Source organism: Caenorhabditis elegans, chromosome IV (assembly GCF_000002985.6).
Source record: "Caenorhabditis elegans chromosome IV".
Taxonomy (NCBI): domain Eukaryota; kingdom Metazoa; phylum Nematoda; class Chromadorea; order Rhabditida; family Rhabditidae; genus Caenorhabditis; species Caenorhabditis elegans.
Genome location: NC_003282.8, coordinates 9,731,732 through 9,752,231, shown reverse-complemented (window position 1 = coordinate 9,752,231; position 20,500 = coordinate 9,731,732). Strand labels below are relative to the sequence as shown.

The 20,500-nt window shown below is 34.8% G+C and overlaps 7 protein-coding genes, 1 non-coding gene and 1 pseudogene across 12 annotated transcripts; 7 read left to right on the top strand and 2 right to left on the bottom strand.

Moving 5' to 3' along the window:
- Window positions 1-106: 106 nt before the first annotated feature.
- Window positions 107-127, top strand: 21ur-7750. Its single transcript, NR_056439.1, has one exon.
- Window positions 128-2,306: 2,179 nt separating this feature from the next.
- On the bottom strand, window positions 2,307-3,417 carry C28D4.11 (annotated as a pseudogene). The gene has a single exon. A coding segment is annotated over exon 1 (1,111 nt).
- Window positions 3,418-3,789: 372 nt separating this feature from the next.
- On the top strand, window positions 3,790-5,080 carry C28D4.8 (DUF1248 domain-containing protein). The gene is made up of 4 exons (NM_069336.2): window positions 3,790-3,989; window positions 4,038-4,577; window positions 4,620-4,828; window positions 4,872-5,080. The coding sequence occupies exons 1-4, from the start codon at window positions 3,810-3,812 to the stop codon at window positions 5,002-5,004; spliced, it is 1,062 nt and encodes a 353-aa protein (NP_501737.1). The 5' UTR covers window positions 3,790-3,809; the 3' UTR covers window positions 5,005-5,080.
- Window positions 5,081-5,369: 289 nt separating this feature from the next.
- Window positions 5,370-6,678, top strand: C28D4.5 (DUF1248 domain-containing protein). The gene is made up of 4 exons (NM_069335.8): window positions 5,370-5,604; window positions 5,653-6,192; window positions 6,235-6,443; window positions 6,489-6,678. The coding sequence occupies exons 1-4, from the start codon at window positions 5,425-5,427 to the stop codon at window positions 6,619-6,621; spliced, it is 1,062 nt and encodes a 353-aa protein (NP_501736.2). The 5' UTR covers window positions 5,370-5,424; the 3' UTR covers window positions 6,622-6,678.
- A 548-nt stretch (window positions 6,679-7,226) lies between these two features.
- C28D4.4 (DUF1248 domain-containing protein) lies at window positions 7,227-8,472 on the top strand. The gene is made up of 4 exons (NM_069334.6): window positions 7,227-7,428; window positions 7,477-8,016; window positions 8,059-8,267; window positions 8,312-8,472. The coding sequence occupies exons 1-4, from the start codon at window positions 7,249-7,251 to the stop codon at window positions 8,442-8,444; spliced, it is 1,062 nt and encodes a 353-aa protein (NP_501735.1). The 5' UTR covers window positions 7,227-7,248; the 3' UTR covers window positions 8,445-8,472.
- A 612-nt stretch (window positions 8,473-9,084) lies between these two features.
- Window positions 9,085-10,357, top strand: C28D4.7 (DUF1248 domain-containing protein). Its single transcript, NM_069333.5, has 4 exons — window positions 9,085-9,296; window positions 9,406-9,906; window positions 9,949-10,157; window positions 10,203-10,357. The coding sequence occupies exons 1-4, from the start codon at window positions 9,120-9,122 to the stop codon at window positions 10,333-10,335; spliced, it is 1,020 nt and encodes a 339-aa protein (NP_501734.1). The 5' UTR covers window positions 9,085-9,119; the 3' UTR covers window positions 10,336-10,357.
- A 973-nt stretch (window positions 10,358-11,330) lies between these two features.
- gln-6 (glutamine synthetase) lies at window positions 11,331-12,971 on the top strand. Its single transcript, NM_069332.6, has 4 exons — window positions 11,331-11,717; window positions 11,781-12,132; window positions 12,209-12,536; window positions 12,582-12,971. The coding sequence occupies exons 1-4, from the start codon at window positions 11,378-11,380 to the stop codon at window positions 12,666-12,668; spliced, it is 1,107 nt and encodes a 368-aa protein (NP_501733.1). The 5' UTR covers window positions 11,331-11,377; the 3' UTR covers window positions 12,669-12,971.
- C28D4.10 (Ubiquitin-like domain-containing protein) lies at window positions 12,920-13,738 on the bottom strand (the record flags this gene model as incomplete). Of its 2 annotated transcripts, NM_001026164.3 has the most annotated exons (3): window positions 12,920-13,166; window positions 13,278-13,436; window positions 13,659-13,738. In NM_001026164.3, 3 exons carry the CDS (start codon window positions 13,720-13,722, stop codon window positions 13,012-13,014), a joined length of 378 nt encoding a protein of 125 aa, NP_001021335.1. The 2 variants fall into 2 exon arrangements, with proteins under 2 accessions (NP_001021335.1, NP_001293884.1); NM_001306955.1 differs by lacking the exon at window positions 13,659-13,738 and having other exon boundaries at window positions 13,012-13,166; window positions 13,278-13,332.
- An 872-nt stretch (window positions 13,739-14,610) lies between these two features.
- Window positions 14,611-20,495, top strand: cka-1 (Choline/ethanolamine kinase; the record flags this gene model as incomplete). 3 transcript variants are annotated; one of them, NM_069331.4, is made up of 11 exons in its annotated part: window positions 14,611-14,688; window positions 18,304-18,441; window positions 18,487-18,623; window positions 18,671-18,822; window positions 18,907-19,009; window positions 19,055-19,165; window positions 19,219-19,285; window positions 19,341-19,448; window positions 19,580-19,710; window positions 19,759-19,906; window positions 19,963-20,495. In NM_069331.4, the coding sequence occupies 11 exons, from the start codon at window positions 14,611-14,613 to the stop codon at window positions 20,212-20,214; spliced, it is 1,425 nt and encodes a 474-aa protein (NP_501732.1). In that variant the 3' UTR covers window positions 20,215-20,495. The 3 variants fall into 3 exon arrangements, with proteins under 3 accessions (NP_501732.1, NP_001293883.1, NP_001129849.1); NM_001306954.3 differs by lacking the exon at window positions 14,611-14,688 and having other exon boundaries at window positions 18,302-18,441; window positions 19,332-19,448; window positions 19,963-20,492; NM_001136377.4 differs by lacking the exon at window positions 14,611-14,688 and having other exon boundaries at window positions 19,963-20,492.
- Between the last annotated feature and the right edge of the window lie 5 nt (window positions 20,496-20,500).

The window sequence follows — 20,500 nt, the reverse complement described above, 5'->3', positions numbered from 1 at the left end:
GATAAAAATTATATTAGCTACTTTACTTGGAACTTGGAAAAAAATTTTAAAAATTTATACTGTTTCACTTTTATGTTAAACAATTATGAGTTCACAAATGGTTCGATTCGATCTTCAGACGAGCAAGATGAGCAATTGATTTGTTGGACAAGGGCTGAAAAAATATGATTATTTCTTTCTGACTAACATAACTTACAGTTTCCAAGTGTCACAAAAACTACTGAATAAAAAAACATTCAAAAAAATATGTTGAACTAAAAATAAAATTACTGTTTCTGTAAGTTGTTATTATAGTTTCCAAGTATTGCAAACCCGAGCAAACTCTCCGCGGTTATAACTTTTATAATAATTTTTTTAAGATCGAGAAAAGTTAGAACAGTGAAAAGTCAGAACAGTCATCTTCATAACTTGAAATTACTACAAATCAATCTTTGGATGTACTCACTTACGGATCGGAAGTCGGGACTTCGCCAAATATCTTTTTCCGCTTTATCCGTTGTTTTTTTCGTTGTCGTTGACTTCTTATTTTTCTTTCAATAGTTTTAAGAGTGGTGTAATGAGTTTCCAGTGGCTAATAAAACGACATTTGGAAGTTTTCATAGCTATAACATCTTTGACTGAAATTTTTTTAAAAACATTTTTCAGCAACAAAAAAAATAATTTTCCATTGTTTTTGATTACATTTTCGCAGTTGACAAAAAATCTTTCAAAAAATGGAACGTATGATGAAAAATCATTTTACAAAAAACTGGAAAAGAGCACAGAAATTGAGTTCACAAGATGCATATGTCGTTCGGCAAGACTAGTTTTCAATTGGTACGTAGAGGTGCAAGACTACTAGAGACTGCAAGACTATTAGAGGCTGCAAGACTCATTTTCGAATGCTCCAAAACTCCGAAACGTGATCAATTTTTGATTGAAAACTCAACTTGATATCGTTTAAGCAACAAAAATATTAGGCTGGGCAAAAAATCTTTGCAAAATTCGTATGTTTCTTCTTTTCTCAGCGTTAACTCGTTTTTTCTTATTCTGTTTTTTTATTTGTATAGTACGTAATGTACATGTTTAATACATTTGAAAAAACTTTTGGGTGCTGTTCAAAATGACCGAGAATTTGCTTGCCGAACGTCACGCCCTCCGAAGGGTTTTCTGTATGAGTTCCCCCAAGGCTGCAATTGCAACGAAGCTCGTCGTAACCTGTGTGCAGTGTTAGGCAAGAACTCGGTCACCTATAATACCATAAAGTTTTGGTTCGAAAAGTTCACGAAAAAGAACTACGATCTCGATGATGAACCAAGATCCGGTCGGTCTCGTTTGGCTATCAATAAGGATAATTCCAGAGCCCTGGAAGATGATCCAAGAGCAACGAACCGCGAACTTTCTGCGACTCTCAAGCATCCCCAAAAATCCATCATCAAAAATCTCCACGAAACCGGAAGGGTAGAAAAGTTCGGTCAACTCGTTCCTCACAATTTGTCCGATTCTCAGAAAAATTGTTTTGTGACCTCTCTTTTTCGCTGCTCACTAGGAAACGAACGACGGACTGGATTAAGTATATTATTACTGGAGATGATAAATGGGTATTGTATGTTAACTATACCAGAAAGAAACAGTGGGTCCCGGTCGAGGAAACCGTGAAACCTGACCTCAAAGGGGAACTTCCCGAGAAAAAGTGCTTCTCTCAATTTGGTGGGACAGAAAGGGTATAATTTTCCGAGGGCTTTTTCCAGACCCCGTTACAATCAACGCTGGCATATACTCTATTCAATTGGAAAAGATGGTCCGTGCTCATCGATTACATCACCCAAGAGGATCAAAATTGTTGCTGCTCTATGACAACGCAAGACCGCATACAGCTTTGAGGACCCGCCAGAAGCTCCAGACACTCGGAATCCAAGTTTTGTCTCACTCACCGCATTCGCCGGACTTGAATCCTACTGACTACCATTTGTTCCGCTCTCTCCAGAATCACCTTACCGGGCAGAAGTTTCATGATCGAAAGGTCGTCGAAACGTGGTGGGACGACTTCTTTGCCTCCTAATCTCAATAGTTCTGTGCGGAGGGTATTGCTCAACCTTCGTTGGGTTGGTAAGAAGTCATAGACACTAATGGTGAATATATTACCCATTGAATCTCGTTCGCTTTGAATAAATACTCTCTCCAAAAAAAAATCAAAAAGTTGCAAAGACTTTTTGCCCAACCTAATACATCCTTTTCCAATATTTCGTCAATTATTTGAACGCTTTTGATCAAAAACTCGAGTTCAATTTGCCCGAACATAGGCCAATTTATTAACTTTGCAGCCTCTATGCAAGATATTGCTGGACTGGAAAAAAAGTCGAGTGCAAGACTATTAGAGACTGCAATACTAATAGAGGATGCAAGACTAATAGAGGAAATACGGTATATCGATCACAAACATTTAAATTTGTACTCACATAAAAATTAAATGGACTGGCAAAGTTTGCAAAGTAGCGATTCAACGTTTGAAATAAAACAAGAAATACGATGAGCAAGAGACATCTGATTGCATACGATAGAGTGAAAGAACTCAATTCAAAACGGATTTTTTGAATAATATATTATAATAGAATAGATAAACAACTAGTTGTCCTTGAAAAGTAGATGGCTGAATGACCAGATATTCCAGAATGCAAGAATGTTAATATTGAACTGAAAATTTCAATTTATTAACAGGAAATATAACAAATGGATACCTTTCCAAAAAGTTTAGGTTTTAAATATTAAGATAATTGCCTCGAACAAATTTCATCGAACTATTGAATCCTCAGTCATTTAAAATTGCAGAAACTGTGAAAAAAGAGCAGCTCTTTTTTTTATAGAAAAGTCAATTGTTTTTAACGCTATATGTTATACCTATAGGTTTTTAATTTGATTTACGAAGAAAATATATTCTTCCAAGTTAAATGGGATTTCTATCCCTAAAATGTTCAGATGTCATTACCATATAATCGAATATCCAATTGATATAAAAACGTATGACATTTTTGAGTTCAGAGGACGGCGCTTAACGTTTTTATCATCGTCCAATACTTTTTGCTGAGAACATAACGGTGTATATATCCATTGGTAGCTTTGAAATCCGGATGGTCTCTTAAATTATGTATAGTTGTAATTTTTATTTACTGTACATGTTCCTGAATAATTTTATCAGTTTTTTTAAAATCATAGTTTGAATCCACAACAAACATCTGAAATCAGGTAACGGGTCAATGTTCTAAATAAAAATCAGAGAAACCTTACCGGATTTGGGATGTCAAGGACCACGCGGAACAATGTTGTGGATAGATTTCCTTTTGTGATCCATTCTTTGAATGAATCACCGAATTTCAAGTCTATAAAATCTTCAGAACAAATCAGCGGAAAAATGAAGACATTAACAAAATAATTGAGCATTTTCTAAAGCGAAAAATCTCGCAAAAAAGGATTAAAGGATTAAAGGACGATCCGTTCTTCAAGCGCTATGCACTGCGGATCTGGGAGTCAGGTACACTGCCTGGTGGTGATCCCAAGCTTTTATATATGAAATTTGGATCTTTCAAAAACAAGTTGTGAAAATACCAGCCATCACTCTGATTCATTCTTATTCAAATATTATTTCCAACACCATCCACAGAAAAAAAGTTTTCAGAACAAATATATATTATCTAGAATAGCTTTTGAAATTAAAAAAAAGTCAAACTAAAGACGAGTCTTCACGTGGCCCTTCTATTTTCTCAAAGTGTCCACTCTTTTTATTGAAAAATTTTTCGAAACATTAATTTAAGAAAACTAGAAATTCTACTTGAATGCTCTCCAAATCCCTTGCCCTTTGCCAAAATCTCACGAAGCGTTTATCATCAGTGAAATTAATAAGTTCTAAAACATTCAAGACTGCTGATGGAAAACCACGAGATGCACTGACAGTTCATAATGTAGATTTCATAATTGATCCTGATGAGAAGATGGTTGATGAGTATATGAAAGTGGTAAGACATTTTTAAGTCGCACAAGTGCAGTTAAATATAATGTTTCAGTACGGAAATCAGCGGTTGAATTTCAAGCGAAATGATATTGATATTTGGAGAAAGTCATTCAAGGATAGTTACTCTTTCTGGCTTGTATGTCTGAAAGGAACTAACAAGATAGTTCAAATGTCACATGTATTGAATTTCCCACCATTGCCAGCTCATAATGATATTCTCCATCAGTATCATGGATTTTTCTGGGTTGATCCTGATTATCGTGCAACAGACAGTATGGCGATTTTTGATTATATCGAGAAACACAGGTCTCGGAATCAAGCGGAAAATGATCTTGGCACATATCTGCCTCATGCGGCGAACATGATCAAGAGAATATATGGAACTAATGATTACCAGCATATCATGTACGTTTCATATTACCAGCCAGATGAGATGCAGGTACCTGATGATTTGAATCTTGATGGAATATTCTTTAAAAATGCAACGGAGGTACCAGATATGGATATTGTGAAATATGATAACACTGTGTTTCCATATGAAAGATCCAAGTACATGTTAAATCTTCTTAGAGATCCTGAAGGTTTTGGAAAGGTTTGTTTCAAAAGTTGAGTTTTATCAATTGAACATCTTTAGGTAGCATACGACAATAATGGAAAAGTGATTGGATTTGGAAATGTGATCATCTATCCATCTGGTGAATGTGTATTGACTCCACTATATGCTGATGATAGTAAAGTGGCTCAGGCAATATTCAAAAGCATTTTAAAAGAAATTCCACTCAATGACAAGAAGCTTTTGAGATTCCAAATAAGATCAATCGATCGATGTGAAAATGCATTTGAGTATGAATCAGTTTTAAACACTTGATTTAAAATTGATTTTCAGATGGATTCAACCCTTCGTTAAAAATCCAATAAGAAAAGAAATCATGGGATATATGGCTGGTTCTTCTCATCCTCCAACCGTCAATTACAAGAAAACTTATGCAAATACGCCGTACACCACCTGCGCCATCTGAATCAGCACGAGTAATTGATGCATCTTTAAGGAAGTTGATAAAACGATTTAATATATAAATTTATTAAATGTTCAAAGTGTCATTTTGTGTCAACCAGAACCTGGGTGAAAAGGCGGAGGCTAAAGTTGGTTCAAAGTGGCGCTGAATGGCCGAGCATGTAAAAGTGTCATATTTGGTAAGACAAAGGGTACGTCACATCTTCCGATTTTTTACCTCTCATAATTGATAAACACATCCAGTCATTGAGAATCGATTGTACGACCTTATAATACTCAGTTTCGGTTTAGAAAAGTAAAATTGTCAGCGTGACCTATCCCAATTTCAAAGAACGCACGTGTTCGACTAACCTTTGCAAGTTCTAACTATTTAAATTTATTTTGTAATCAATTCAAAAAACTAGACCTGCAAAAATCTACTTGAATGCTCTCCAAATCTCTTGCCCTCGGCCGTAGGCTCACGAAGATTTCTTCATCAGTGAAGTCAATCAGTTCCATCACATTCAAGACTGTTGATGGAAAACCAAGAGATGCACTGACAATTCATAATGTAGATTTCGTAATTGATCCTGATGAGAAGATGGTTGATGAGTACATGAAAGTGGTAAGACATTTTCAAGTTGCACAAGTGCAGTTAAATATAATGTTTCAGTACGGAAATCAGCGGTTTAACTTCAAGAGGAATGATATTGATATTTGGAGAAAATCTTTCAAAGATAGTTACTCTCTGTGGCTTGTATGTCTGAAAGGAACTAACAAGATAGTCCAAATGTCACATGTATTGAATTTCCCACCATTGCTTTCTCACAATGATATTCTCCATCAGTATCATGGATTTTTCTGGGTTGATCCTGATTATCGTGGAAAGGATAGTATGGCAATCATGGATTACATCGAAAAGCACAGAGCTCGGAATCAATCGGATAATGATGCTGGAACGTTTTTGACTACAGCTGTGACTATGTGGACGAAAATGCATGGGCATGCTGATTACAAACATATAATGTATGTCTCGTATTACAAGCCAGATGAGATGCAGATTCCTGAAGACTTGAATCTTGATGGAATATTCCTTAAAAATGCAACGGAAGTACCAGATATGGATATTGTGAAATATGATAACACTGTGTTTCCATATGAAAGATCCAAGTACATGTTAAATCTTCTTAGAGATCCTGAAGGTTTTGGAAAGGTTTGTTTCAAAAGTTGAGTTTTATCAATTGAACATCTTTAGGTAGCATACGACAATAATGGAAAAGTGATTGGATTTGGAAATGTGATCATCTATCCATCTGGTGAATGTGTATTGACTCCACTATATGCTGATGATAGTAAAGTGGCTCAGGCAATATTCAAAAGCATTTTAAAAGAAATTCCACTCAATGACAAGAAGCTTTTGAGATTCCAAATAAGATCAATCGATCAATGTGAAGGAGGATTTGAGTTAGTTTTTGTTTTATGATATCTCAATTTTCATTTTATTTTTAGATGGATTCAACCCTTTGTTAAAAACCCAATAAGAAAGGAAATCATGGGATACATGGCTGGTTCTTCTCATCCTCCAACCGTCAATTACAAGAAAACTTATGCGAACACGCCGTACACGACCTGCGTAATTTGAGCGGAAAACGATTGATCTGGAGATATTGTATGAGTCCGATAAAACGATTTGAACAAAACCCATTAAGAATTTATTTTTGATTTTTGTGGAGATCAGACAAAGTCCAGGAAACGCATTAAATAAGCTTTGTGCTCTTTAGAAAATTGATCCTATCAAAGACGGACTGAGTCAAAATTTATCAGTGAAACAAAGATTTCGGAAACGTACACGAGGAGAGTCATCATTCACGTGTTGGGTAGAAAACCAAATTGAGATGTGAATCCTGTGTAGGTGCATGATTAAAGACAACAGACAAGGCCTGATCGCTATAGAAACTTTTTGAAAAGATGGTCTCATCCAAACTTGTTTATTTTAAGCAAAAACCAGGAAGCAATCAAAATGAACGTTTTAGATGGCAATTATGTAGGTCAAAAAGAATCACAAAAAAAGTAAACGGGTATTAAATAATTGCGTGTTCGAAAAATTGATCTAAATATATAATACAAACCATAGTCTCAATTGATTAATTTTTAAAACTGTTTCTAACGTGACATGTAGAACCTTCGGAGACCTTACGTGTTCGACTAACCTTTAACAGTTCCAATTTCTGTTCAATTAAAAAAACTAGATTTGCAAAAATCTACTTAAATGCTCTCTAAATCCCTAGCCATTGGCCGTAAGCTCACGAAGATTTCTTCATCAGTGAAGTCAATCAGTTCCATCACATTCAAGACTGTTGATGGAAAACCAAGAGATGCACTGACAATTCATAATGTAGATTTTGTAATTGATCCTGATGAGAAGATGGTTGATGAGTACATGAAAGTGGTAAGACATTTTCAAGTTGCACAAGTGCAGTTAAATATAATGTTTCAGTACGGAAATCAGCGGTTGAACTTCAAGAGGAATGATATTGATATTTGGAGAAAATCTTTCAAAGATAGTTACTCTCTGTGGCTTGTATGTCTGAAAGGAACTAACAAGATAGTCCAAATGTCACATGTATTGAATTTCCCACCATTGCCTTCTCACAATGATATTCTCCATCAGTATCATGGATTTTTCTGGATTGATCCCGATTATCGTGGAAAGGATAGTATGGAAATTATGGACTACATAGAAAAACTCAGAGCTCGAAATCAATCGGATAATAATGTCGGCACGTATTTGCCACCAGCGGCTAACATGATCAAAAAAATATATGGAACTAATAATTACCAGCATATCATGTACGTTTCCTATTACAAGCCAGATGAGATGCAGATTCCTGAAGACTTGAATCTTGATGGAATATTCCTTAAAAATGCAACGGAGGTACCAGATATGGATATTGTGAAATATGATAACACTGTGTTTCCATATGAAAGATCCAAGTACATGTTAAATCTTCTTAGAGATCCTGAAGGTTTTGGAAAGGTTTGTTTCAAAAGTTGAGTTTTATCAATTGAACATCTTTAGGTAGCATACGACAATAATGGAAAAGTGATTGGATTTGGAAATGTGATCATCTATCCATCTGGTGAATGTGTATTGACTCCACTATATGCTGATGATAGTAAAGTGGCTCAGGCGATATTCAAAAGCATTTTAAAAGAAATTCCACTCAATGGCAAGAAGGAACATAGATTCCAAATTAGATCAATCGATCAATGTGACGGGGGATTTGAGTATAAATCAGTATTATGACATCTCAATTAGAATTGCTTTTTAGATGGATCCAGCCCTTTGTCAGAAGACCGATAAGAAAGGAAATCATGGGATACATGTGTGGCATTCCTCATCATCCGACCGTCAACTACAAGAAAACTTATTCAAATACACCATATACCACCTGCGCAATTTGATACAAGTGATAAAACTATTTTTTAATTCTTTACAATTTTTGTTGCCTTTTTTGCTGAGAGCAGACATAGTTTCTCCAAGAAACACACTGAAGAAAGTGAGCAGAAGTGAATTGTATCTTTAAAGACTGGGATTTTTGTCTATGTTCTTCAGAAAATTAATCCCATGTAAGATTGGCAGATATCCGAGACAAGATAGAAGTGATACGTGGACTCAGGGTTCGTGCACGAGAAAAGTCAGTATTCATCCGATATGAAAACCGAAATGAACTGGATCCTGCACGACAAAACCAAGAAAGACTGAACAGAAAATGTGTGCAGAAACGTGTTCCAAAGATGGTCTTACTCGAACATGCATATTTGAATCGAAAACTAGGAAGCAATCAAAATGAACAAGTGCAACTAGATCAAAAATAATCACTGAAAAATTGAACGGATAACAGAGAATTGCTTGATCCAAAAACGTTTTTTGAACGATACAATACCAACAAATCATATGCAGCCAGTTCCAAGTGATTAGTGTTTAGAATGTTTATAAGATTTTGAGATTTTAGAATAGTTTCCCACGTGTAGAACCTTCGAAGACCTTGCGTGTTCGGTTAACCTTTTTTATTTTACTTTTATGTTTTCGATTTTTCCGATTAATTCATAAAACTAGACTTGCCCAATTCGACTTGAATGCTCTTCAAATCTCTTGGCCGCCATCTCACGAAAGTTTCTTCGAATAGTGCCAGTTCACTCAGGACAATCAAGTACAAAACTGTGGATGGAAAACCAAGAGATACACTTACACTTCAAAATGTTGATTTTATAATCAATCCTGATGAGAAAATGATTGATGAGTATATGAAAGTGGTAAGTCATTTTCAGGAGTTGCGAGAAGTCTGGCATAAAGACTACATTGAGAAGTTGAAAATGTTCATTTGTTTTAATTTAATCATATATGAGCTCAGATGCATTTCAGTACGGAAATCAACGTTTGAACTTCAAAAGAAACGACATTTCAATGTGGATGAAGTCATTTGAAGGCCGTTATGCTCTGTGGTTTACTTGCCCAAAGGGAACTAACAAAATAATTCAAACATCCCACGTCATCACCTTCCCACCGATACCATCAAACAATGACACAAATCATCAATATCGTGGAATGTTTTGGATTGATGCAGATTATCGTGGAGTTGATAGCATGATATTGACTGATTATATTGAGAAGCTCAGAATTCGTAATCAATCAGATAATGCTGTTGCTCAATGCATGCCTACTTCGATGAACTTATGGAAGAAAATGCATGGACAAAATGATGCTGGACATATTCAGAATGTTTCATATTACAAGCCAGATGAGATGCAGGTTCCTGACGACTTGAATCTTGATGGAATATTCCTTAAAAATGCAACGGAGGCACCAAATATGTATATTGTGAAACTGTTAAATCTTCTTAGAGATCCTGAAGGTTTTGGAAAGGTTTGTTTCAAAATTTGAGTTTTATCAATTGAACATCTTTAGGTAGCATACGACAATAATGGAAAAGTGATTGGATTTGGAAATGTGATCATCTATCCATCTGGTGAATGTGTATTGACTCCACTATATGCTGATGATAGTAAAGTGGCTCAGGCAATATTCAAAAGCATTTTAAAAGAAATTCCACTCAATGACAAGAAGCTTTTGAGATTCCAAATAAGATCAATCGATCAATGTGAAGGAGGATTTGAGTTAGTTTTTGTTTTATGATATCTCAATTTTCATTTTATTTTTAGATGGATTCAACCCTTTGTTAAAAATCCAATAAGAAAGGAAATCATGGGATATTTGACTTACGAAACTCACTCTCCAATTATTAACTACAAGAAGGCATTCGCGAATGCACCGTACACTACTTGTGCAATTTGAACTGATAATGAATAATTAAATTAAAATTTTATTTTTTTTAAATGATTATCTTGACAAATTGAATCTGCTAGCTGGTGAATCATAATCACATAAAAATCTCGCCGTCCATCGACTTTAAAGTACCAAAATGAAGTTGAAAACGCAAAATAATTACTTGCATACTCAAAATTTGACAGTGATTTCAAAAAAAATGTTTTCGGCCGGTGCGACATTGACAGGTCTGTCAAATTTCAAGTTTTAACTAATTTGAGGCCATTTTTTGATCCTTCATTAATTTTTTTATGAAAAGTTTTCAAGCAGTTTCATATGAAATATTAGAATCATAATATTATGAAATTCGGTCTTTTCAGACAATTAGCCAGTGATTTCGACACTTTTGAAAGCAAACATCGAAATTATTTTAAACACTGCCCTTTTAGTTACTTTTGCTGCTTTTTTTCTCGCAAAATTTCACAGTTTCCTGTCTCGGATTTTTTTCCTGATGCAAACGTGCTCCCCCGCAATTTTTTTTCTTATCTCGCAAAAGAATTTTGATCTCAAAGTGCTGCGCGCGCGGCATATTTTTTGTTTTGCTGTTTCGATGGTGAGCTGTGTATTTCGAAATTCATTAATCAGTTTATTATTCTGGTGCGTCCATAGTCTGCGGAAAACGGGAATTTCCCGCGTGCGGAAGCGTCCATAGTCTGTGGAAAAACCGGAGTTCCTCGCTTTTTTTCCTCAAAATTCAAAAAAGTAGGCGTGGCCAACCAATCAGCTGTTGTTTCTTGTTTTCCCATTGCTCAGCTTAAAATTTTACAGCCTCTAATCGGTTGAACACGCCCACTATTTTGAAATTGACCAATAACAAAGCGAGAAACTCCTTGTTTTTTTCCGCAGACTATGGACGCTTCCGCACGCGGGAATTTCCCGTTTTCCGCAGACTATGGACGCACCATTCATATCCTTCCTTTTTTTGTAGTGTTCTTCTGAATTTCTATTCATCTCTGAATTTAATTTTTCAGCCTTCAAAGCCAGCCCCTCGGGTATTATCTCGTCAGACAACATGTCCCACCTCAACTACGAGACCCGTCTTCCGCTCGGCCAGGCAACCATCGATCACTTCATGGGACTTCCAGCTCATCCAACAAAATGCCAAGCTACATATGTTTGGATTGATGGAACTGGTGAACATCTTCGTGCCAAAACACGTACTATCAACACAAAACCGCAATATTTGTCCGAGTATCCGATCTGGAATTACGATGGATCTTCGACTGGACAAGCTGATGGCCTCAATTCTGATCGTTATCTGAGACCGGTGGCAGTGTTCCCTGATCCGTTCCTTGGAGGATTGAACGTTCTTGTGATGTGCGACACCTTAGATCATGAGATGAAGCCCACAGGTAAATAAAATTTTACCCTGAATTAATTTTGTGAGCTTTTTCTAAACCGTTTTATTTTTCCAGCCACCAATCACCGACAAATGTGTGCGGAACTCATGAAGAAGGTTTCCGATCAGCAACCCTGGTTCGGAATGGAGCAGGAATACTTGATTGTCGACAGAGACGAACATCCACTCGGCTGGCCGAAACACGGGTATCCTGCACCACAAGGAAAGTATTACTGCGGTATTGGGGCCGATCGTGCATTTGGTCGTGAAGTCGTTGAGACTCATTATCGTGCTTGTCTCCACGCAGGAATCACCATATTCGGATCGAACGCGGAGGTCACTCCAGGACAATGGGAGTTCCAAATTGGTACTTGCCTGGGTATTGAAATGGGCGATCAGCTGTGGATGGCTAGATACATATTGCACAGGTAATTTTCAAATTCTGTCAAATGTTTCACATTGTAACTTTTGCAAGAAAAACTCATTGTAATGTTGATTTTTTAGAGTTGCCGAACAGTTCGGAGTTTGCGTCTCTCTTGACCCCAAACCACGCGTTACAATGGGCGATTGGAACGGCGCTGGCTGTCATACAAACTTCTCAACGATTGATATGCGTCGACCAGATGGATTGGAAACTATTATCGCAGCTATGGAGGGACTTAAAAAGACTCATTCAGAAGCCATGAAAGTATACGATCCAAATGGAGGACATGATAATTTGCGCCGACTCACTGGGCGGCATGAGACCAGTCAAGCCGACCAATTCTCCTGGGGAATTGCTAATCGTGCTTGCTCAGTTCGTATCCCACGTCAAGTTGCTGATGAAGGAAGAGTTAGTTTCAGTAAACCCTTAATAAAACAATAATATATTTTACAGGGATATCTCGAAGACCGCCGTCCATCGTCGAATTGTGATCCATACCTGGTGACTGCAATGATCGTGAAAAGCGTGCTGATCAATTGATTCCTTAACTACTCATTATTTCATGTGAAAAAACTCGGTCTAATTGCAAACCTTATGATTTCATGTCGTATCATCTCACCAATTCCTGTAATAGTCTGTAATTTAAACGCATCCCAACTCAAAAAACTAACTGCATGTGTCTTATAATACTTCTTTAGCCAATCTCGAATACAACACTAAAGCATCTGCTTATCATGGGACATTGATAGAAAGCGCCAAAGTTCTCCCTTTCAGCTTTAAATATTCGGAAGAAGTGTTCAAAACGTTTATAAGAATTAGTTTAAAATTTATTAAAATATTGCATTCCGAAATATTGCGTTTTTTCTGTACGATTGGAACTTGATTATTCATCTCTCAATTTTCCGTCTGGACTTTTGTCTTGATTTCCGAATTTGATTGCAAGTTGTTCTGCTATATTTTCCAGGTAAATATCTACAGTATCTCCTGGACGAACTCGATAACTTGCTAGAGTACGGTCGGGTATCCAGAGTTCTTGACCTATAAAAACGAGATCAATAGCATCGGATTCTCGTATTCTTCGTGCATTTTTGAATACAGATTACTTGAATATTTTTCAGCTTAGTTTAAAAAATTACATCAAAAACCAACCTTCGAAATAAAGTCTCAAAATATGTCCGGACACATCAATCTCTTTGACAAGCATACTCTTCAATTCACCTACAGTATACTTATATCCTTCATCCAGAATGGTTGATCGTTTTCCTTTTACATCGAATAAATGAATAAATAGGGTTACAGGGCGAACAGCTGAAAATTTGATTAACTGAAAAATTGGGTTAATTTTTGGCAAATACGAATGTTTTTTTGAAAAATGAAAGTTTATTGAATAAAATCTGAAAAATACTGTTGAAACTAATATTTTGTTCGAAAAGTGGAAGTAGTCAAAATGCTAAAGTTTTGCAAAGAAGGGATTTACTACTGTGAGAATAACCATAATTTTTCCAAAAAATTGTTTTCACAGCTTCCCACCTTGATCAGAATATCGGAAAAATGTTGTCAAAGTGACAAATGTGGTGAGAAGAATGAATCGCATTTGAGGAAGAAATGAATGTCTAAGGATATGTGATTATGGACAGAATATGTAATGATAATGAACTTGACCAACTGGTTTACGCCTACTTTACAGTAGCTGTTTGTTGCTGTTTTTCTATGTAATTCGTAACAGATAAAAGAAATTATTGAACTTCATAGCGGAAACTAGGAATAACACTTGTGAAATGGAATGGTCTACTTTGTAATAGTTTTTTTCTTTCTTGTATAGTTCGCATAAAATCCAAAAGCTTCCTTCTAGCATAAGATCGCGATGCGTCTGAAATGTTTATAGGAAGAAACGGAGTTAAGCCGAAAACGTAGTTGATCTTAATTTATATTTAAATTATCAAATATTATAGAAAAACGCTTCAATTTTTTAAAAATAGCTTTATTCACTTTCAAAAAAGGACAAACAGTCACTATCAATATCACCTATAATGATTGTAAAGTTGATCAATTAATTAAATATTTTAAACAATGTCTAAACTATTCGAAATTTGACAATTCGCCAAAAAAGTTTATTGAGATATTCAATATTTTCAGTTCATTCTGCCAAAACTTCCATTGGCTCTACCATATCCTTTAGAGTGAACATAAACAGTTTTCAAAGTTACGCATACAGCTGATGAAATTCTTGATTTTTGAGAACTTGAGACTTCTTTTAGTAATAAAAAAAATAAATTGAAAACCGCTTGACCTGGAGAAACTTAAAAAGTAAAAAAGGTAGCGAATGATCATTTAATCTGTAATATCAAAGTTCAATATCTAGCGTATTGTCAGAGTGTAAACTTTTAAAAGTCATCCCATATCTTATCACTATTTCATTATTCACATTCAAAAGAATCCCCTATCTTTCCATTATTTTCCACCCAATTTTTCATTGTGTCACATGTTTCGTTTGTCTTCAATACTTGTATTCCATTTTCTGAGACGAAACCTCAAAACTTCTTCAAAATTTGTCCGAAGGGTAGGTCAAAGAATTGTCTGTGTTTACGTTGTATTTTCACATACATACTTGATCGCCCACCAACTAATATATAACATTTAATGTGATTGGGAATCAGATGAGACATTGAAAATTGAAGAGTTTTAGAGGAGAAAATACGTATTTTATTGGAAAGTAAAAAATAAGAATACATTGGAAAGAAGAGAGTGATAGAGATGAAAAGAGTCTCGTGCTGATAAAACTATTAGTCAGTTGTCACCAAATTGTCTATTTGCTTTTTCTTTTCTCGAAAATTTGTGCGATTTTTCACACATTTTCTAACAATTTCCGGTTTTCCTTTCTGTACTGTATTCTTGAATTCGTTTTTTACAAAGTCACTTGTCAAATTGTGGACACTGTTTTTGCAAGGAATTCTAGAGTGTAATCATTTTATCAACACAACAGTTTGAAACCAATTTAATTAAACTTGATAATGGGCAGAGATAGATAGATTTGTATCTAGCGATTATTTTGCAAAGTTTTCATGTGTCTATTAAGTTTCACTTTATTTCAAAAATTAGGTAATTCCATATCATTCATTTCGCCGTTCACCATTTTGGTACTTGACGAAAATTGTTCTCTACTTTTTTAAAATTCGAATACTTCAATTTTAACATTCTAGAGATTCGAACATGCCATTTATCAAAATTATACAAATAGTTAAATTTAAACTTTTTTTTTTGTTTATCAAATTTTTGTAATTCTCAAATCATTTTTTGTGTTTTATTTTTTTAAACAACTTTCATTATTTAATAGCTGAAAAAACAACCTCACAGGCATTTGAACAAATTCAATTAAAATTATGTTCAGGTCGTAGTAAATATAAATACAAAGTGCCTTGGAATGATTCACCACAAAATCTAAATCATATTGACTGCGTGTTCCTATAATTTGAATAAAATGAAAATGAATCATTGAAATCTCGATCCAGACAAGACATGAATTTCCTAGAAGAAAATATATTATCCGGATAATCCAAAAACTATAGAGTCTCTTTTCAAATATGTTCACACTTTATTTTTCAACCAGCCGTGGACCGCACCTTCGACGCGGCCCCCGACTTCTGGAGCTGAAAACAAATTTTTCTGAAACTACCGTAATCATACAGTACTCCTACCGTACCACTATTGTACCACTACAGTACCCCGACTATATCCTTACACTAACCCCAACTCACCATCCCTCCAGGAGCTAAAACTTCGCAGACTACAAAGACTACATAGACTACAAACTATGGACAAACGGAATAAGCGCTTTATATATAGTAAATGATAGTTGTTTTGTTATTGTAACCTGAAAAAATACAATTTCTCGTAATCCCAAACCAGGAAACTGAGAACTGTTCTGAAATCATAATAATTTTATTCCATTTTTGACTGAAATCTTATGAGTTATATTTTATTCGGGTTACTGTAGATTTTATAGCCCATTGTTTTCGACGCCCAGTCACGAGCAAATTGATTATAGATATGTGAAGGCAACAATATAAGAAAACATGTTGTGAAACCTTATTTTCCACCATTTTCCCACATTAGTTTCTCATTTTCTCTGTTTCTCTCCGCTCTTATCACTCTAAATCAATCAACCTTATCACCTCATTCCCCATGCACTTACCAACTTTTTCCGTCATTCTCTCAATTCACTTTTTCTTATGATCAAATGGGATAAAGTGCATTGAGGAAGAAATACGGGGGATTTATCTGATATCTTAAGTCTAGCTCGTTAATTTTTTTCGGAACTGAATTAGAAGTATGTTTGAAAATAGGTCTAGTAGATTTTTGATCTTGTTTGGAAGGATTTTCTTTCAAACTTTTTCTGAAAATATGTATTCGATTCAAATAAAAATTAAAAATTAATTCCAGTTACATATCATATCTAATAGTAAGCTTTCGGCTACAAGAGTCACTATATCTTTTCGTCACTTTTATGAGTTTTTGTGTGGTTTCTATTTGAATATCACTTGAAAAATCCCGGTCTACACGACGAGAACATACTTTACTCTCATATCAACTTGCTCTTTCTTTTCTTTTACTTTTGGTTTTTGAAGAGAAAAAAGTTCGGTACTTTTTGTTCTACGGAATGGATAGTACACCAAACACCCCACATATGGTTATTTTTAGAAACTAAAAATTAAAATTCTAATTAATACTTGTTTGATTCATTGCTTTATTTCATCCAACAGTGTATTTTCTAAATTTTCTTCTTTTTCAATGATATATGCGGTTTTATGATTACTGTAGAAAGCTACAGTGCAGATCTCAATTTTTTTCCAGTTTTTATGAATATGCGAAATTTATCTATGGACACGGTAGTTTTTTATTTTTTTAATTCTCAAAAATAAAAAAAATTCTCTGACATTTACACTTTTCGTGTTCTCTGCCTTGCTCCTTGATATTGCAACATTCCATTCATCCCAATACTGATATCTTTCCCTCTTCAGATCATCAGATCAGTGTGCACTATTGTTGTCTGATGTCTCTCACATCTAAATACTCTTTTATTTATAGATTCTCTGCGTCTAATGCTATCTAGATTTCCGTTCTTTCCGTCCCTCACTTCCACAAATATTTTATGAGATCACATTTGGAAAAACGAAAAAAATGTGTCTTTTCCAACAATTTTTCTTGTTTCAAATTATTCAAAGTTTCGAGGCTTTCCATTTCCGGAAAGTTGTCTTTTCAATATTAAATTTAATTCTATGTTTTGAAAAACTATACACTGCAAAATAGCTCCATTGACAACTTTCGAGTCTCGCAGCGAATGTTTCCAAGTATATCGTGAAGATTTATAACCAAAAAATATTTGTTTCTGTGGAATAAGTAATATAAAAAATACCGGAAAATCTGAGTTCTCTGCGCCTGTTTTTCATTTTTTCCACCAATCTTTCCCCCGAATATTTATAACTTTTTTCTCTGGCTGACAGCCTGCATCAATACACCTGCATTTCTAATTTTGCCATGTCATCGTGCGCAAACTTTTTCCAATTTTTTTTTAATCGAGAAATATAAATAAAATAAATCTCTGTGACAACCGAATTAAGCGGAAATCCAACCAGTTTTTGGACAATCGTAGTGTAAAATTTTACTAGTTTTTTTGGAAATGTCACATTTGACATTGATGTTGGAATTCTGCTTCCTTTTTATATTTATTTGTCACTGATTCAATTAAAAACCAATATAGAAGTGTTTTCTTCCAGTTAGAAACTCAACTTTTGGCTGTTAAACAAAAGAAGAATGGATGCAATGAGAAAAGCATTTTTTTGAAATTTAGATTTTATAACCTTATTTTTTGGCTATAATTTTAGAGTGTGGCAGCTTTATACCATTTGGTCCAGAAAATATTAGAGTTCCAGAACTCAGGTCCCAGAACATCATTCGCCGATTTTCTTTTCTCTTCAATTTGTAGTGCCTCATTCTGAGTGTAAGCTCGCTCTAGCGAACTACAGTAACCCAAAAGTTTAATTATTTCTGTACATCAGACTTTTAAAATAAATTTATTGATTTTTTTCTTACTCTTTTCAGATAATTCAATCTTATTTATTTCAATTTGATTATATTTAATATGATTCATGAAAATTTCACAGAAAATAATTTACAGATGGTGTCACTTGAGGTACCAACAGAAAGCCCGTGCATCTCGCGTCGCGCTCCATCCGAAGAATGTGAAATCGCTTTTTCGCATGACGATCCGACGCTAATGTGGAAGGATCGAACCACGGATTGTGTAGATTTAAAGGTTTTCTTATTCTTAAAATTAAAAAAAATCAATATTTTATTGCAGAAAGTATTCTCAAAATTCGATTCGTCTGCTCCAATCAGCGGCGAGATTTTGTTCAGAGCTCGTTTTCTCTGCGCAAAATACTTGGGAGGCGCTTGGCGAAAAGTGAAAATTGAAGAATTCAGAATTAGAGCAATTACGTAAGTTATTAAAAATTAATATTTCGATTTAAGAGTTTTTTTTTCAGCGGTGGAATGTCGAATCTTCTATTCCTCGTGGAACTTCCAGCTCATCTTACACCAATTCAAATGGAACCTGAAAAGGCGCTTCTTCGTGTGCATTGTCAATCAGATATCGATCAATTACTATCAGAATCTGTAGTTTTTACGTTATTGTCTGGTGAGAATTTATCAATTTTTTAAAGCGATTTCTGACAAAATTGTGAGAAAATCGGCATTCAATATATACTATGAACATTTTCAGAAAGAAATTTGGGTCCTAAAATGTTGGGCGTTTTTCCTGGTGGACGATTCGAACAATTCATTCCAAGTAGAGCACTTCAATGTCTTGAAATCAGTAAACCAGGGTATGATTTTGAAGAACGTCGCAGATAAAATCCAAAAAATTTCAGACTTTCCAAATTAATTGCACCGATTGTCGCCAGAGTTCACACTTTAGATGCTCCGATTCCAAAAGAGCCACAGACATTGCAAACTGCCAGACAGTGGCTAGAACGATTCAAGTATGCATTTAAAGTAGCTTTTTATTAAATCTACAACTTCTCACATTTTTCAGAAAAACTCCTGCCGGCGAACGACCTATCGAAATGTATTTGACACAAGCAAAAGTTCCAAAATCCGATGTATGTCAAATTTAAATCGGTGTATTTTCTACGCAAATTTTCAAAGATTTTCCAGTATCCGTCAACAATAACAGTGGCTCAGTTGGAAAGAGAACTCAATTTTGTGGAATTTTTCCTTCAACATAGTCACTCGCCAGTTGTGTTTTCGCATAATGATTTACAGGTATGAGGACAAATAATTTTTATATTAAAATTTTAATATTAAACACCTTTGAAATATTCGTATATTTTTTTTCATATACATAAAAACTCTGGCGTTTTCCAAATTATAATGAAAAATTAATGTAATTCCAGGAAGGAAATTTCCTGTTGATTGATGGATATAAACTTGCTGATGATGGAACCGTTCTCACACCTGATGGAAAACCAACAAATGATGATCCATTGTCATTAATTGATTTTGAGTACTGTAGTTATAATTATAGGTATCATCTCTTTTAAATGTTCACTTATTTAATGTTCATAATTTCCAGAGGATTCGATCTAGGAAATCATTTCTGTGAATATGGTTATGACTATAATGAGGCTGAAGCTCCATACTATAAAATTCATCAACACTATTTCGAAGTGGAAAAAGAGAGAAAAGTATTCTGTGAGGCATATCTGGATGAGGTTTACAAGGTAATTGCTAATTTTTTTAAATGAAAATCACAAAATTTGAAACCAAATATTTCCAGATGCGAGCTTGCGGTGACAACCCACATTTCCCCTCGGATCTGGTTACTGGCGATCGGGAGAAAGATCTTAATAAGATCATTGAAGAATCGATTCTCTTCATGCCAGTCTCTAATATTTTCTGGGTTTGCTGGTCTTTAATCAATGCTGAAGAATCCTCGATTGCATTCGATTACGGTGCTTATGGACGTGATCGTCTTGCTCTATACTTCCACCAGAAGAAGAATCTCGAAAAATACCTTTCCAATTTGTGATCTTTATAATGCCATGCATTTTTAACTATGTAACCTTCTCTTAATCTGCTTTTAAAAATTTCTAACCTTTTCTCATAATTAGGGTTTTTATGGTCACCAAAGAAAATTGTATTTTAATTGCACTATACTCCTAATCTATCACTATGTTTCCAACTACGCCTTGTGTGCCTTTTGTGATAATTCCAATACGAACCCTCTGTTTTCTCGCTAGTTTTTTGAAACGTTTTCCATGTTATTCCTGTTAAAATTATATATATAAATATATGCACATTCCAAAAAAATTTAA

Bases quoted from the DNA above. Each gene is read 5' to 3' on its own strand.
- C28D4.8 (NM_069336.2), top strand. From the start codon at position 3,810: ATGCTCTCCAAATCCCTTGCCCTTTGCCAAAATCTCACGAAGCGTTTA. The intron at 3,990-4,037 runs GTAAGACATTTT...ATAATGTTTCAG, and splicing joins TTGATGAGTATATGAAAGTG to TACGGAAATCAGCGGTTGAA. The intron at 4,578-4,619 runs GTTTGTTTCAAA...GAACATCTTTAG, and splicing joins ATCCTGAAGGTTTTGGAAAG to GTAGCATACGACAATAATGG.
- gln-6 (NM_069332.6), top strand. From the start codon at position 11,378: ATGTCCCACCTCAACTACGAGACCCGTCTTCCGCTCGGCCAGGCAACC. The intron at 12,133-12,208 runs GTAATTTTCAAA...TTGATTTTTTAG, and splicing joins GCTAGATACATATTGCACAG to AGTTGCCGAACAGTTCGGAG. The intron at 12,537-12,581 runs GTTAGTTTCAGT...TATATTTTACAG, and splicing joins AAGTTGCTGATGAAGGAAGA to GGATATCTCGAAGACCGCCG.
- C28D4.7 (NM_069333.5), top strand. From the start codon at position 9,120: ATGCTCTTCAAATCTCTTGGCCGCCATCTCACGAAAGTTTCTTCGAAT. The intron at 9,297-9,405 runs GTAAGTCATTTT...GATGCATTTCAG, and splicing joins TTGATGAGTATATGAAAGTG to TACGGAAATCAACGTTTGAA. The intron at 10,158-10,202 runs GTTAGTTTTTGT...TTTTATTTTTAG, and splicing joins CAATGTGAAGGAGGATTTGA to ATGGATTCAACCCTTTGTTA.
- C28D4.4 (NM_069334.6), top strand. From the start codon at position 7,249: ATGCTCTCTAAATCCCTAGCCATTGGCCGTAAGCTCACGAAGATTTCT. The intron at 7,429-7,476 runs GTAAGACATTTT...ATAATGTTTCAG, and splicing joins TTGATGAGTACATGAAAGTG to TACGGAAATCAGCGGTTGAA. The intron at 8,017-8,058 runs GTTTGTTTCAAA...GAACATCTTTAG, and splicing joins ATCCTGAAGGTTTTGGAAAG to GTAGCATACGACAATAATGG.
- C28D4.5 (NM_069335.8), top strand. From the start codon at position 5,425: ATGCTCTCCAAATCTCTTGCCCTCGGCCGTAGGCTCACGAAGATTTCT. The intron at 5,605-5,652 runs GTAAGACATTTT...ATAATGTTTCAG, and splicing joins TTGATGAGTACATGAAAGTG to TACGGAAATCAGCGGTTTAA. The intron at 6,193-6,234 runs GTTTGTTTCAAA...GAACATCTTTAG, and splicing joins ATCCTGAAGGTTTTGGAAAG to GTAGCATACGACAATAATGG.